The following is a 16,426-nucleotide window of genomic DNA, read 5'->3' as shown; positions in this document are numbered from 1 at the left end:
GAAAACAGCTCTGTCTTCCAGAAGGAGGGCCAGCCATGAGGAGGATCGGATGGCGGGCTGCCGGGAGGATCTCAGTTCCCAGGGTCCCTTATCGCCCCTCTCTCTCCCCTGGGCTGGGGTATACATTCACACCCAACCCAGGAAAGAGGCCTCAGCAGGAAGCTGGGGTGGCCACAGATACCTGAGGCCCAATCAAAGGAGATTAAGACTCTGAATCTTGAACCTGAAAAGAAAGAGGGCCCAGTACAAACACCACCCCTCAGTGATTCTCACCATTCCTTTGGCTGACACTGAAGGGTCTTCTGTACAATACACAGGGTGTTGTACTGGGGTCTCAGTGTGAGCCAAAAGAGTCAGAACCTGGCCCTGTCCTCAAGGAGATGGCATTCTTGTACAAGAGTCAGACAGAACAAACCAAAAGACCAGGTGATAAGAGCTGGAGCAGCTGGAGCAGACATATAATCAGAGCTCTGGGAGCGGAGGAAGGGCCAGCCGCCTGGATGGCAAGGCTTTGTAGGGGAGATGTGTCGCTGGGGGCGGGGGGGCGGATCCTGAACAGCCTGTGCTGGCCAGAGAAGGGCATTCCAGGTAAAGACACAGAAAGGCCAAGGCATATTTTTTCTTTCATAAGCATACAGGCAGCAGTCTTTTACTCCAAGTAGCACTTTCCAGAAAAGAGGTGCTGATGGAAGAGAACAGCTCCTAAGAGGTTTAGATTCCAATTGTCTGGGCTGTTAATTAATTAACTTTGCAATCCTTTAGTAAAGGTGAAGATGGGAGGATCACTCAAAGATAATAAAAGAGTGGATTTTAGAAGATACAGATGCCTATAAAAGTCCCCCAGAAACTCTTGCCCCAGTTTCATTCGGTTCAGAGAGAAAACACGTGGAAATAGACAGGCAGGAGGAATTATGCAAATTAAAACTGTAATCTTCACCACACTTAATCCTGCAAAAGTAATTATGGTGCTCTCACATTTTACACATCAAGAAACGCTGGTCCAGGATTTCCCTGGTGGTCCAGTGGTTAGGACTCCGCACTCCCAATGCAGGGGGCATGGCTTTGATCCTAGGCTGGGGAACTAAGATCCAGCATGCTGCACGGTGCAACCAAAATTTTAAATTTTTTAAAAAAAATTCTAAGGAGGAAGCAATTATGATACAGCTGTGAGCCATTCTGGGGGTCCTCAAGCAACTTAAATGTCTCAGTATTCCTCAAATACAGACCACCCGCCCTTTGTACCAGGCCTGCTGATATAAAATGCTTTAATCCAGATCTACTAGATCAGAATCTCTGAGGGTGGGGTCCAGAATCCATTTTAGCAAGGCCCCCCAGGCATTTCTCACACTAAAGTCTGTAAACTCATAATCACCGAGTCATCCATTTATTTACTCAACACATATTCCATAAGCGCTCATTATTGGCCAGACAGCGCTGTGCCAGGTACGCACAGATGTAAGCTAGAGCTGGGCAGCGGATGGAGCGTATGGAGAAGGATGTGAGGTGCGGAGAGCGGGCTGTCGCAGGAAGCCCAGGGAAGCCCTAAAATGATTTTTAAATGAACGTGGAGTCGTATGTTTAATTGGAATACATTAGTTTTTCCTACTAAAAACATCAAGAAAACCCTAGAAAGATGTATTAAGAGCAGATGAAGCTGGTCTTCCCTGGTGGCGCAGTGGTTAAGAGTCTGCTTGCCAATGCAGGGGACATGGGTTGGAGCCCTGGTCCGGGAAGATCCCACATGCTACGGAGCAACTAAGCCCATGTGTCACAACTACTGAGCCTGCGCTCTGGAGCCCACTATCCACAACTACTGAAGCCCACGTGCCAAGAGCCCGTGCTCCGCAGCAAGAGAAGCCACCGCAATGAGAAGCCCGCACACCGCAAGGAAGGGTAGTCCCTGCTCTCAGCAACTAGAGAAAGCCCACCCGCAGCAACGAAGACCCAATGCAGCCTAAAATAAAAAATAAATTTATTTAAAAGAAGATTTAAAAAATCATTTTATGTAGCCTTGTTATATGAAATGTTTAGAAATGATTAAACACGTAACTGGTTACGTGTATGTACATATACATGTATGTAAATTTAAATGGTATGAATGTTATGACGATAGTAATCGTTAAACAACATAGCAACCAAAAACAGAGATTCTGAAATATCCTTGCATTATTTATGACACTAGGGATAACTCAAACTGTTTTAGTTAAACCAGCGCACAAGAATCTTGCTCTGGTATCACAGACCTTTGCAGTCAATATAATTGTCACTGCACATGGTCTGGTTCTGTCTGTGACCATCACTAAGAACAGTTTTGGGTAAGCTGGAATTCTCATGAGATTACCAACTATAATAACAGAGGTGTTGGCCGGCAGAGTTATAATTACCGTCTGGAAACTCACTCTTTGTAGATATATTCTGAATACAGGCTTGCTTTACGTTTTCCCCCCAGTGTAACTGCCCAGGTTTCATTTTAACCGTTTAAAAATGTAAACTGAAGGAACAAACTAATAATCAGCACTGGAGGTTCCTTGTGCTCCTTTTTCATTTGACTCGGTTAACAAGTAACCTTGAGGTAGGGCTCCTCTCGGTGATTCAGCAAGTCAATGTCATGCAACAGTTAACAGTCTGAGCATTGAATGTGAATGACCTAGACTTCCTGGAAACAGAGGTCTCCAGTTTCACCATGGTGCCACGGTCCTTTAACACTCTGAAGTAAATCAATATTGTAGAAGTCATCAATGAGCTCCATTTCACACAGCCTTGAAAACTCAACAGGGATCTGAGGTACAAGGCGTCACGGAGCATTCATATTTTAGGAGGAAACGTGCATTCAGGTCCCTGGGCCAACTTTAGGAAAAAAAGATAACTCTTATCTGCTGAAGGCTGTCCCATTAAAAAAGAGCAACCAGAGGGCTTCCCTGGTGGCGCAGTGGTTGAGAGTCCGCCTGCCGATGCAGGGGACACGGGTTCGTGCCCCGGTCCGCGAAGATCCCACATGCCGCGGAGCGGCTGGGCCCGTGAGCCATGGCTGCTGAGCCTGCGCGTCTGGAGCCTGTGCTCTGCAACGGGAGAGGCCACAACAGTGAGAGGCCCGCGTACCGCAAAAAAAAAAAAAAAAAAAAAAAAAGAGCAACCAGAATGTCCTAAGTGGTGGAGAATGAGGGAGTTCCACTTCCTCATTCTCCCCATCCCTGACTCTGTGTCTGAGAAGTCTCTGGTTCCGCCCAGAACACAAGCTCAGCTCCTGAGCAGCTAAGCCTGGAAACAGCAGGGCAGAGGGAAGGGAGCAAAGCAGGAAGCGTTTGCAAAGTAATTGCAAGGTGTTGGATTACAGGTAAGGTTTCTTCTCCTTTTAAGGTCTCCTTTGGGGATATAAACACCTTGGTAGATGAAGTGCTATCCGATTTAAAATACTAATGCACACCACTCCCTGGAGCCAAAACATCATACACAGAGCCCTCGAGGTCAGAGGAACAAATTCAAAGAGCCTCTTCCCCCTTAGCTGCAAATAAAACTAAAACTCCTCTACAGTTCCTCTATAGCCACGCCCATCAAGCTCCCTCGCCCTGGGTATTATTTACATGTATGGAGAAGGGGGAAGGGAGCAATTTCTTTAACACCTGATCTAAGCGTCTGGTCTACAGCATGATCTGAGCATTTGGTGATTACAGCTCTAATGCTCTCAACGATCTTAAACAACAACAGCTTCCCATTTTTTGTCCCCTGACGATGCGGAAAGCCTCGTGTGCTAGAGCATCTGACATGAGGTCTTTGTTGTTATTGTTATGATTGTTATGATTATTATGATTACCATGTAGGGGCAGAAAAGTTTTCCCTTCTTCCTTTCTAGGTTCTTTGGCTCGTCTACTAATTAAATTGAAAGAAGACAGATTAACAGGAGACAGGCAAACAAAAGTTTAATAACAGGCATACATGGGAAAGACCCAGGAAAACTGAGTAAGTCTCTATGGCAGAAGTCTGTACCTTAAATATCTTCAGCTAAAGCAAAACAAGACTGCGGCAGCGATCAGCTCTGGGAGGTCACCAGGAAAAGCAGAGGAAACAAAGGTGCGGTTGTTATGCAGATTAAAGTCCTCACCTTCTGCACTGATAAGAGCTTCTAGAGATAAGGTCGCGCCCCCTCCCCCCCCAACCTTCCTGGAGCAGCTGGGGAGACACCCTTACAAATGGAGATTTCCCTTATACATGTAAATGTCTCTTACAGAAAGGTAACTTCTGCTCGGGTTTTCCAAAGCTTCTCCTGTGGCTACAGTTTCTTAAAATAATCAGCCTCAAATAATCCTTCTGCCAAAGAGACACACGTTGCAGTGGCCAAGTTTGCGCCCCTACGACCACCACTGTTATTACTTTAACTGAGGTTCAGAAAGGTTAGGAAACTTGCCTGAGGTCTAGCAGTTAATAAGTGGCCCAGGCAGGACCTAAACTCAGGTGTGTGACTCCAAAACCTCTGCCCATGACCATTAAAAACAGCAGAGAAAGTGAAGGCTGGCAGCCACACTCCTCTTCAGGTTACCCTTGAGGTTAACCCTGCCTGAGCTACTCTGATGTAAGAGCCACAAATCGGTTCCAGCAGTAAATCATCTCAATGAAGAACTGAATCATTAAATCATTTCAAGGTGGGGATCTCTTGTGACTCGGCGACACAGGAGTCCGCTGGCCCCTGCAGAGTTGGGGGCCTCCCTCTCCCCGCCCCCTTCACCCACCGCCTCCCTGTCTCCTTTGCCCCAAGGGCGGTGCAGAATTCCGTTCACACCACAGACCGTTTGCACAGCAGCCCCCATTGCAGGGCGGATGGTGCATCTGCTGCAGGGCAGAGAGGGGGGAGGCAACTCGAGAGGAGAGCCCTATTTTTCCACAGTCTTCTGTTTCCAGGCTCACAAAGGGAGCGACACGCCGGTCATGAGGCAACCATGTCAGTGGTCTACTGACCTGGTTTAAGGTCTCTTAATTATGATCTATTCTTCAAGGTCCGTGCTCTCTGGCCAGTCACAGGCTGGGGCACACAGGGCCTGAGTGAAGAGTGGAGACGGCCCCGGGCAACCCCCTCCAGAAGTGCTAGTGATGGCTGTGCGGGGCAGTGCCCATCCCAGCCACAGCCCCACCTTATCCCCAAGGAGGGAGCCCTGTTCACTTACAACGCCTCGGCCCCGGCCATCACTATCCCGGGGTACAACTGAGGGACTCAAGAATGGGAATGACGCTACTATATATAAAGTCGATGATGAATGGGAACCTACTGTATAGCACAGGGAACTCTACTCGGTGCTCTCTAATGGCCTATATGGGAAAAGAATCTTAACAAAGAGTGGATATATGTATATGTACGGCTGATTCACTTTTCTGTACACCTGATACTAACACAGCGTTGTAAATCAAATATACTCCAATAAAAATTTTTTACAAAAGAAGAAGAATGGGAACGTGGTATCTAGAAGCCAGAGGGAGACCAGTTCCTGGGCAGCTGAGTCGGGGGTAAGCACAGCTGGGGTGAAGTTGATGCGCAGAGACCAGGAACAGGGAAGAGGCTTGCTGTAGAAAGAGCAATGGACCAGGCATGCAGAGAGAAGGAGCTGCGAGGCACCAGCTCACACAGAGGAAGCTGAGAGCGTGAGGGCCAAGGGCCAAGACGGCTTTCGAGTCCCCAACTTCAGTCCCCGGGAGGCTCAGGAATCTTGCAAGTATGAACATGGCTGTGTCCTCTCAACAACTACTCCCCATCTTGGTCCACGCTAACGGGTTCCTGGCCACCAAAGACCTTCAACTAAAACCATCTACATACGCGTATAAAAAAAAATCTTCCCTAGCATACTCTTTTCTTCAAGTGTTAACCAATTGTAATTGTGGCCAATCTTTTTTTTTTTTTTTTTTTTTTTTGCGGTATGCGGGCCTCTCACTGTTGTGGCCTCTCCCGTTGCGGAGCGCAGGCTCCGGACGCGCAGGCTCAATGGCCATGGCTCACGGGGCCGGCCGCTCCGCGACATGTGGGATCTTCCCAGACCGGGGAACGAACCCGTGTCCCCTGCATCGGCAGGCGGACTCTCAACCACTGCGCCACCAGGGAAGCCCTGTGGCCAATCTTTAACTGAAGTTTCTAAGTGAGTGCCTCTCAACCCTGGCTGCACACGTGCACGCACAGAAGCACACACACGTGAATGAATACATGCTCACTTATATAAATGTACACACACAGATACACACACACGCATGTGTCTAGATACACACACACACACACACACACACACACACACACACTCTAAGATAAAATCTACCTGGAACTGCTGAAGGGCAGCCAGGGTTGAGATCCACTGTAGAGACTTGAATCCACCAAGTTTCTCCGTGTAGTCAGGGAAAGCAAATTCAAAAACATGAGGTACTTCCTCTGAAAATCATGAAACACAGCCTTACTTAAAGAAGGCACCTCAGAAGCCATGTACAGTAAGTCCCTACATATGAACCAGTTCCGGCCCGAGAGCATGTTCGAAACAAGTCCAACTTGTTCATAAGTCCAACAAATTTAGCCTAGGTCCCCAACTAACACAGTCGGCTTTCTAGTACTGCACTGGAATAGGTTTATAATACTTTTCACACAAATAATACATAAAAGAAACACAAAAAATAAAGAAAACATTTTGACTCTTACAACACAGTACCTTGAAAAGTACAGTAGTACAGTACGACAGCTGGCATCCAGAGGCTGACATCTAGTGAACAGGCAAGAAGGGTTACTGACTGGAGGAGGGGGAGGAGGTGGGAGATGCTAGAGCTGAAGGATCGTCAGCAATAGGAGATGGAGGGCGAGCTGCAACGTCACTCACATCTGACGTGGATGGCACAGGTTCTGGTTCCTTGCTAGAACCAGATGCACATTCGCATCTTTGAAAGCTCGCAACTTGAGGGTTCGTATGTAGCGGACTTACTGTAGTTGAATCCCTTGCCTTTAAAACAATGGAATGTAAAGCCCAGAAGTGTGGAGCGTCTCCCTGCATGAGTGACATCATGGATTAGAGGGACTGCTGGAATTAGAACTAAGTTCCCTAGTTCAAAAAGTTTTGTGTACATCTAATTTTCACAAATTAAGTCTTTTACAAATCAGCAAACTATTATTTAAAGCAATCCTGAAAAAAAAATCATTCTGATATCCAATTCACGCTCTCCTAAGTGTATCTGTGTTGAGACTTTGGATTCTTGTACCTGAAGCTTCTTCTTTTTTTTTTTTTTTTTAACATCTCTATTGGAGTAGAATTGCTTTACAATGGTGTGTTAGTTTCTGCTGTATCACAAAATGAATCAGCTATACGTATACATATATCCCCATAGCCCCTCCCTCTTGCGTCTCCCTCCCACCCTCCCTATCCCACCCCTCCAGGCGGTCACAAAGCACCGGGCTGATCTCCCTGTGCTATGCGGCTGCTTCCCACTAGCTTAATCAGTTTTACATTTGGTAGTGCGTATATGTCAATGCCCCTCTCTCACTTCATCCCAGCTTCCCCTTCCCCCTCCCCGTGTCCTCAAGTCCATTCTCTATGTACATGAAGCTTCTTAAAATGGAGCAGATTTATGGCCTCCAACACTAGCGTAAGCAAAATCCAATAGAGAAGGTAAATCTGCTGCCACGATGAACAGTAAAATTCCTGAAGCCAGACTCCTGAGTCTTACGCGGGGTTATTAATATGGGTACAGTAGTTACTAAATTTGGAGAGAGGGAGGGAAGTGCAAGCAGTAGCAGAAGGTCGGGAGTGAACTTAAGGGTTTGCCCTAAGTGACCTCACGACAGTATCATTCTAAAGACTTCTTCAGAAAATTAAAAAAAAAAAAAAAGAGGGGGCTCTTCCACTAGTGCAATATGCCATTGCACTAGTAGAGTTTTCAGACTGAATTTTAGAAAACTGAGCCTCCAAGATTGCCCTAAATAAAAACAGTAAGAGGAAACCCATTAAGGAGTTATTGACCATTAACACAGAAACATGGAAAGGCTTGTCAGATCTTTGGCATCTGCGTTACTAGAAGAAAGGAAGGCCCCTCAAAAAATAGAACCATGGGAAAGTAAGCTTTGGTGGGACAGGGGTGACAGCGCAGATTCTGTTGTGCTAGAGGAAGAAATCCTGCCTGATGGCATGGCGAGGGCAGCCTGAAGAACCAGGTACAGCCCGAGGGCACTGGAGAAGGGCGGTGGGGACATTAAAGAAAAGGCTCTAAGTGAACCCCCAAAACACACGTCACCAATGTCAGTTTCAAAAGGTCTCTTCTTAGGAGTTGCGTTCTTCCTAATGGGATAGTTTCACACTGACTGCCTTGAACCGCACGCTGATAGTCTATTTCCATTCTAGAAAGATCATTGTGCATTCACATAACACATTATTTATAACACATTCTGTTTTCCTTGTCGCTAATCAGTCAAACTCAGGAAGAAATCATGAGCATTCTTCCTTTAATGGCACCGTGGAATTAATTCCCTCTGAGAAAACTGAGAATAAAGAAGTTAGGTCATTAAATTCCACACTCTTGGTAAAGTAGTAACTGTTTTGCTGCTCCCAGGAGAAATCCATCCTGAGTCGTAACTGTAAACAACATTCACAACCAACAGAAGAAGGTGCTTTTCAACGCCCTCACTACCTGAGGATACCCACGACAGCCTTCCCATGACTTAGGGATTTTCCAATTACGGATCCTGTGAATCACAGATGCAAAAGTTATAAAAGAGCAACACACGGCTACATATTCAAAATGCCTCTAAAATTTAGTCCATCCTTTCACACAAAAAAGACACAGTTTGAGATTAACGATACTCAAGCAAACCTTAGTGTCTGGTACAATCACAGTATCAATATATGTGTGTTCAACGGTTAATGGTTTATTACCTGAAAGAATGAATGAGTGAAAGAAACAGTAAGTCTCTTGTAACTTGTCTTTTGTACCCAGGCATTTAAAGTTCTTTTTTTAACCCCAGCCTCTCGGCTTGCGGGATCTTACATCTTAGTTCCCTGATCAGGGATCAAACCCTGGTCCTGGCAATGAAAGCGCAGAGTCCTAACCAAGAGACCGCCAAGGAATTCCCTGAAAGTTCTTATTTACCTTCCTCTCTCTGCATTTGCTTTCTCTGATGAGGTCAATTTCTCTGCCAGTGTTGCCAAATGCCTCTCTCGTCCACAGTCATTGCACAAAACAACTTCTGTGAATAGTGATGGGAAACACTAATAACGTATTGAATCATAAATGCCTCTACTCTCCTGTTTCTCTAGATTAAAATGTTCCAGCCAAAATTCTGTCTAACTTACACCTCATCCTCTGGGTTATTTGCTTGTTTGGGTTTACACCTTCAAATCAGCTTGATTCACTCCCTCTTGAATCACAGGTCCCAGTTCTGCAGCCTAAATCAGCTCACATCCGAGAAGACCCCTGAAGGATGTGTGCTGAGGAGGCTTAATCCGCCTACTTAATCCCACCTTAACCAACAGGCAGCCTTTACTGCACAAATTAATCACACCAGCTCAAATGACGACACTACCCTCCAATAAGGCTACATTGATTTTCACAATGTCCTTTCTACAAATATTTCTAAGTGATTCCAATCCATTCCCTCAATTGCTCGGAGTCACAACATGCTTATAAAGTGTATTAGTAACTCAAATGTAAAACATGCCCTAACCTTCAAGGCCTCCACCATGTTTAGATTCTCAACTGTCTCTCTCTGTTCTAAAACCAACTTTCGAGGGGCTTCCCTGGTGGCACAGAGGTTAAGAATCCACCTCCCGGGCTTCCCTGGTGGCGCAGTGGTTGAGAGTCCGCCTGCCGATGCAGGGGACACGGGTTCGTGCCCTGGTCCGGGAGGATCCCACATGCCACGGAGCGGCTGGGCCCGTGAGCCATGGCCGCTGAGCCTGCGCGACGGGAGCCTGTGCTCCGCAATGGGAGGGACCACAACAGTGAGAGGCCCACGTACCACAAAAAAAAAAGAATCCAGCTGCCAATGCAGGGGACACGGGTTCGAGCCCTGGTACGGGAAGATCCCACAAGCCACAGAGCAATTAAGCCACTAAGCTGTGCACTGCAACTACTCTACAGCCCACAAGCTACAAGTACTAAGCCTACGTGCCACAGCTACTGAAGCCCGTGCGCCTACAGCCTGTGCTCTGCAACTGCAACAGGAGAAGCCACCGCAATGAGAAGCCTGCGCATCGTAACGAAGAGTAGCCCCCGCTCGCCGCAACTAGAGAAAGCCCGCGCACAGCAACAAAGACCCAATGCAGCCAAAAAATAAATTAATTAATTAAAAATAAATAAAACCAACTGCCGGTAGGCTGAATATTGTGTTTGTGTGTGTGTGTGCGTGCGCACGCACGCGTGCATGCATGCACATGTCCCATATGTTGAAACCTAACCCACAGGGTGATGTTATTAGGAGGTGGGGTTTTTGAAAGGTGACTAGGTCATGAAGGTGGAACCCATATGAATGGGATTAGTGCCCTTGTAAACCAGCCCAAGAAAGCTCCCTTGCCCCTTCCACAGTGTGAGAAAACGATGAGAAGTCCGCAACCAGAAACAGGGTTCTCACCAGAGCCTGACAATGCTGGCACCCTGATCTCAGACTTCCAGCCTCCAGAATTGAGAAATTTTTGTTGCTTTTAAGCCACCCAGTCTATGGTACTTTGCTACAGCTGTACGAACCTAATAAAACACCAACTTACTTCTTCCATGCTGAGTCCATGCTCTCCCTGGCTCTTTCAAATCCCACCTCTCTTCTACACCCTTTTCAGTCATTTTTCAAATGCTTAAAATAATCATCTATTGGCCAAATAGCAATGACCACCTTTTTGCCTTAGAATTTACTTCCTCCCCAAACCCTTATTTTAGATTACTGGCCCACTCTACTGCTCATCATTCAGGGAATTTGCTACCTTCACCCATGGAAATACTAGGTGGTATTTGTGTTTGAAGTCCTCCGTCAAGGACTGGCAGCTCACGGGAGCGTGCACAGATAGTAATGGAGAAAGGACGAAGAGAAATACAAAAGGGTTCCTGTCACTCTTCTGTTCAATACAGATACTTCAATGTTGCAAACACGGGCATACAATAGATACAAAGTGGATCAGACCTCAAGCCAACACACTGTAACCCCTTTCATTGCCTATGGTTATGCCCATGGATATCAAACCCTAGAGGTAAAACAGATGCAACTCTTTGTAAGAAAATTAGGAAAATTTGAATCTATCCCATCTATTTATGGGGCACCCATGTGCGCAACCCATTAAACGAACATTTAATGAGTGTCTCTTATCTTAAGGCACTTTGCCGGTTGTTGGGAAAACAGAAGACAGGGAGGCCTTGCCCTCAAGGAACTTTCAACTTAGTGGGATGCAGTCACACAACAGGACACAGCAACACAGTGTGATAAGTGCAGGTAAAGGAGCTGAGTACCAGGTGCACAGGAATACCAAGGGTCCCAGACCCCAGTCAGGATCCAGACAGGATAGAGAATTCAGGGCATAGGAAAGGGGCATATACAAAAGGCCGGGTGTGAGTATGAGGAGGGAGGGCAAGTACTGGGCTGGGTACTTTGCGGGATGCACGGCACTGACACACACATCTTACATTCCTCCTGGGGGAATAACACCTGAGTGCTGAGATGGAGATGACTTAGGACAGGGTGGGCTCTCCAATCAGTGTTCGGAGCAGTGTTCTGAGTGTCTCTTCTCATCAGGAGATCAGAAAAGAGAAAAATCCCCAAGGAAGACATGAAGGCTGGGGGTGCAAAACGGGATCTGAGGCAGCCGCGGAACAATGGGTACATGGGGCGGGGGGGTGGGGAGATCCTGCTGCCATGGCAATCACCTGAATGGAGCTGTACATGGGCAGAGAAGAGGGCATCTTCCAGGCAAGGTTAGAGCAGAAAAACTACAGAGAGCCGAGAGGAGGTGGTTAAGGGACTGCTTAGCTTCTGAGTCAAGTAACTCCTAGCCTATTAGAATAACAGAGACATGTAAATGCACCTCTAGAGAAATCTGATGAATAGGACTGCATGGTGTGGAAAGAGTACTAAACTAGCAGTCAAGAGACCTACTGCTCTTCCCCAGTTCTCCGTCAAATGAGGGTGCACAAGGACAGTGTCCATACATGATATGGGAAATAAACTTAGTCCTTTACAACCAGCATTCTTTTTCTTCTTCTTTAAAAAAAAAATAATATGAAATAAAATAGAATATAGTGGGACTGCCCTGGTGGCGCAGTGGTTAAGAATCTGCCTGCCAATGCAGGGGACATGGGTTCGAACCCTGGTCCGGGAAGATCCCACATGCTGCGGAGCAACTAAGCCCGTGCGCCACAACTACTGAGCCTGCGCTCTAGAGCCCGCGAGCCACAACTACTGAGCCTGCACACCACAACTACTGAAGCCCGCGTGCCTACAGCCTGTGCTCCGCAACAAGAGAAGCCCCTGCAATGAGAAGCCCATGCACCACAACGAAGAGTAGCCCCCGCTCGCCGTAACTAGAGAAACCCTCGCGCGCAGCAACAAAGACCCAACACAGTCAAAAATAAATAAATATATTTATTTAAAAAAAAAAATAGTCTGCATGTGTATTGCCCACAGGCAAAAATATTGTTTTGTGAGACATTTGCTTCTGATATATAGACACAGATGTGTATGTGTGCGCTTGATCTAGATGTAAAATGTGTTTCTTATTGTGGGGTCACAAACCAAAAAAGTTTGAAAAGCACAGGACAAGAAGATGTGAAAGGTTTCTTCAAATCCTAAGATTCTCACTTAGCCTTTAAGTTCTAACCTATTTTACAGGTGAGTAACTCAATCTAGACATGAGTTCTGGTATAAAGTTAAATAAATCCCGGGCAAAGTGAAGCTATACCAGCACATAATTCAAAATTTAACCTTACCTAAAACAATGCCCTTAATTAAATTAAATATGACAAGTCTCCAGGAAATAACTATGCCTCACATATGTTGTAACACAGACACACCTGCATATTCAGAGCAAAGGGTTAGCCTTACATCTGAAAGGATTTCATTCTAATCCAGACACGCATATCTGAAAGGATTTCATTCTAATCCAGACAGGCACATACAGGAACAGTGTTCTGCAGAAATTTTATCATAAAACCTATTCAAGGTAGGATTTTAATGTTTCACTTTAAAAAGATCTAATACCAACCCTTATTTTTAATACCTTTACCAACAGCAAATTCTAGCAATCTATTGATTGTGTGTGACACACATACTTTTGAAACCCTTTACTGGAACAGGTGGCTTTTTAACTTGTAGATTCTGACTCAGTGTCTCTGCCTATGGTACCATCTCAGCCTAAACCACTTTCAAAAAGCTATCATCCAAATGAACTTCAGGACTTCAGGAAAACATGAATAAGCAACTTATTAAATCCTAAGTACTTCCCTGTTGGACAAGTCATTTTCCCAGAAAGGCACAGGGTAATTTATGAGCATACGTATGGAGACAAAGATCACTAATGTTGGCAGTCTGTATGAGCCGAGCAAACATTTTAGATAAAGACTATACGTGTCAAGAGCCGTAACAGTGCCAATTCAACTTATTCTGGGGACTCTTTCATCTGAAGCAATCGGATGTCATAGGAGACATGATCTCAGGTATTTTCACCATCCCTGCTACCAGGTGGCTGGGGCAAAATCATAGATACCCAAACCGGACCACAAACAGGTGACACGACTTGCCCACTTACCAGACTTCTGCCTCACTCGTACTAACACTCAAGTTTTGTTTGCTGGTCTTACTAGGTCTAGCCCGGAAACCACGCCCCCAATTTCTGCCTTGCACATAAAAGGCCCTTCCTCGATAAAATACTTTGTCGTTCTCCTGTGAATGCTAACTCAAGGTCAAGAGATTCCCCAAACCCTGTAACGTAAGATTCCAACTCATCCTGGGTTTTTACTGAGGCTCTGAGGAAGATGCCAGGCCCACAGGCACGAGCTAACTCCCTGCCCGCAGTGCCAGCTACTCAGCCCCACCAGGAGGCAAACTTCACACCACCCGACCCTGCGGCTGACTCCACGGATGCCCAGACACGGCCCCGCCGAGCACTTTACAACCGGAACGTCTTTTGGAAGTCTTCCCGTCTCGCCCCCTGATTTTACAAGGAAGGAAACAGAGGTATGAGACTCGCGCGCCTTACCCAAGGTCACTTCAGCCTGAGGACCTCCAGCCTCTGGCTGCCAGCTCACACAAACTAAACGCGAACCAAGCTGTTTCTGCCCGGTATTTAAGCACCCCAACGTTGCCACTTTCGGTAACCAGAACCACAAAAGACCCAGCCGGTGGATCGGGGGCACCCGGGCGCGCCAAAGCAGGCAAAATCCTCCGAGTCCGAACTCTCCAGGAACCCGAGGGCTGGCGGAGTTTTTGGAGGGGGTGAGAGAAAGCCAGGGAGCGAGAAGAAAAGAGAATCCACGGCGGCCGCGGGGCGGCGGGTGGGGTGGGGGGGTCTCTGCTCGCCCACAGCCCCGGACGAGGGGCCCCTTTCCTCTCAGGCCGCCCCAGAGGCCCCCAGGGGACCCCCAGCCCGCCTCCCCGCAGTGGCAGGCCAGGCCTGGCGACCGCCGCCGGGCTCACCGGGTGCGTAGCGCCTGCCACGCGGCGTCGATGTCGGCGTAGAGGTTCTTCTCGGAGGGCTTGCCCGAGCTGACGCCGTAGCCTGAGTAGTCGTAGGAGAAGATGTTGCAGTTGATGCGCGAGCCGAGGCCGATGTAGAAGCTGCACATCTGGCCGAGGTCCACGGCGTTGCCGTGCGAGAAGAGCAGCGTGTAGCGGCTGGAGGGCGCGCAGCGCACGAACATGCAGCCGAGCCGGTTGTCCCGGGCCGTGCGCGAGAAGAAGACCTCGACGGCGTCCAGCTCGCGCTGCGAGTACTGCCAGTCGGCGCGCTCGCTCAGGTGCAGGCTGCACGCGCCGGGCCCCGAGCCCGCGCCCTCCTCGGGCTGCTGCGGCGCCGGCTGGGCCGCGGCGGTGGCGGCGGCGGCGGCCGAGGCCGGGGCGGGGGCGCCGGGGCCGCGCTGCTCGGGCGCCAGCACCGTGTAGGTGGGCTCGGGCGGCAGGAAGGCCAGCTTGGCGGCGATGCGGCTCGGGCAGGGCGGGCAGCAGAAGAGCCAGCACAGCTCGCCCAGCGAGAAGCCGTTCATCCTGGGGCCTGGCTCGGGCATCGGGGCGGCCTCGAGCCCGCCGCCGCCAGTACGGCAGGCAGGCAGGCTGGCTCGGGTGCGAGGGCGGGCGGGCGCGCGGCGAGGAGCGCGCGAGCAGAGCACGGAGGGCGGCTGCTGCCCGCCCGCCCGGCGGCAGGAGGACGGGGGGAGGGGAAGTGCAGGAGGAGGGAGGCGGGGCCGGCCCGGCGGGCGCCGAGCTTAGAGTCGGGGCGGGTCAGCGCCGGCCCCGCGGGCCGGGCGAGGCGCGGGCGGCTGGGGCCCGCGCGCTGCACACAAAGCGGGCGGCGGCGGCGGCCATGCCGGCTCGAGCGCACCGCCCCCAGGCCCCCGCTCCCGCACGACCGCCGCCGCCGCCGCCACTTCCGGGTTACCGAGCGCCCGCGCCCCGGCCGGGCCCCGGCGCCGGGCTCGGCATCTGGGCGGGGCTCCCCGGCCACCTCCTCCGACTCCGCGTGTGAGGGCGCGGGCACCTGCTCTGGCCTGAGAAGCGAGTTCTCCTTCCCGGGACGGACCGGGGCCCGGAGCATGGGGCGCCCGGCTTAGGTGTCTGCGTGGGGGGCAAGGGGGCAGATCCCCAGAGGGGGCCCTGGAGGGGCCGCCGGCACCTTTAGCCCCCTGGGAAGCACGACCTGGGGCCGACAGGGGCTCTCCGGGAGCGCAGGGACCCGGAGGAGCGGGGCACCCGGGCGTAGGCACGTGGGGCAGGTGGGCCGATCCCCAGGCCGGACAGTGGAAGTGGCGCGGGTATCCTCCCCGATCGGACCATTCCCCTCTCTCCCCTCCCCCTGAAATTCCCTTCCTCCAATCCAAGTTTTCTCATGCATGGAGGTTCTTGGGAATCTATTGAAAATTTAACGAGTGGAAGAGAGTTGGAGTGAACCTGAAATACTTGACTCTTTGGGTCCATGGTGCTTTCTGAACTGCCTCTTCCCAAAGTCTCAGGACCATAAAGGGTACTGGTGGTGTGGGATAGAGCGGCGATCGCTGTATTTTATTTCCCTGTTACAGGAGGCTGTTTCTGCACATGTAGCCACAGTATTGCTTTCCTAGGGACATGACTGGGCCTTTAGTAAATCCCTGTATCTATAAAAGTCAGCTACTATAACAGGGCCGCACTGTATAGTTAGCAATATATCACGTGGCCGTTGTCATTTCTAATCCCACGGGCAGTAGATTTTCTAGTAGCAGCTAGGCGTCCTTTACAGTGCTAGTTTCTCAAGGCTTG

At 49.3% G+C, this 16,426-nt stretch overlaps 1 protein-coding gene across 1 annotated transcript in view; it reads right to left on the bottom strand.

The window, feature by feature from the left end:
* The window catches only part of ABHD17C (abhydrolase domain containing 17C, depalmitoylase), a 56,841-nt gene extending 41,526 nt beyond the window's left edge, over nucleotides 1-15,315 (bottom strand). The window contains exon 1 of the mRNA XM_030878466.2: nucleotides 14,615-15,315. Within this exon, the coding sequence (XP_030734326.1) occupies nucleotides 14,615-15,201 (587 nt within the window). The 5' untranslated portion in view covers nucleotides 15,202-15,315. The remainder of the gene's footprint in view (nucleotides 1-14,614) is intronic.
* Between the last annotated feature and the right edge of the window lie 1,111 nt (nucleotides 15,316-16,426).

Source organism: Globicephala melas, chromosome 2, assembly GCF_963455315.2.
Source record: "Globicephala melas chromosome 2, mGloMel1.2, whole genome shotgun sequence".
NCBI classification, from domain to species: domain Eukaryota; kingdom Metazoa; phylum Chordata; class Mammalia; order Artiodactyla; family Delphinidae; genus Globicephala; species Globicephala melas.
The sequence above is the reverse complement of the archived record's forward strand: the minus strand, read 5'-3'. Positions and strand labels throughout refer to the sequence as shown.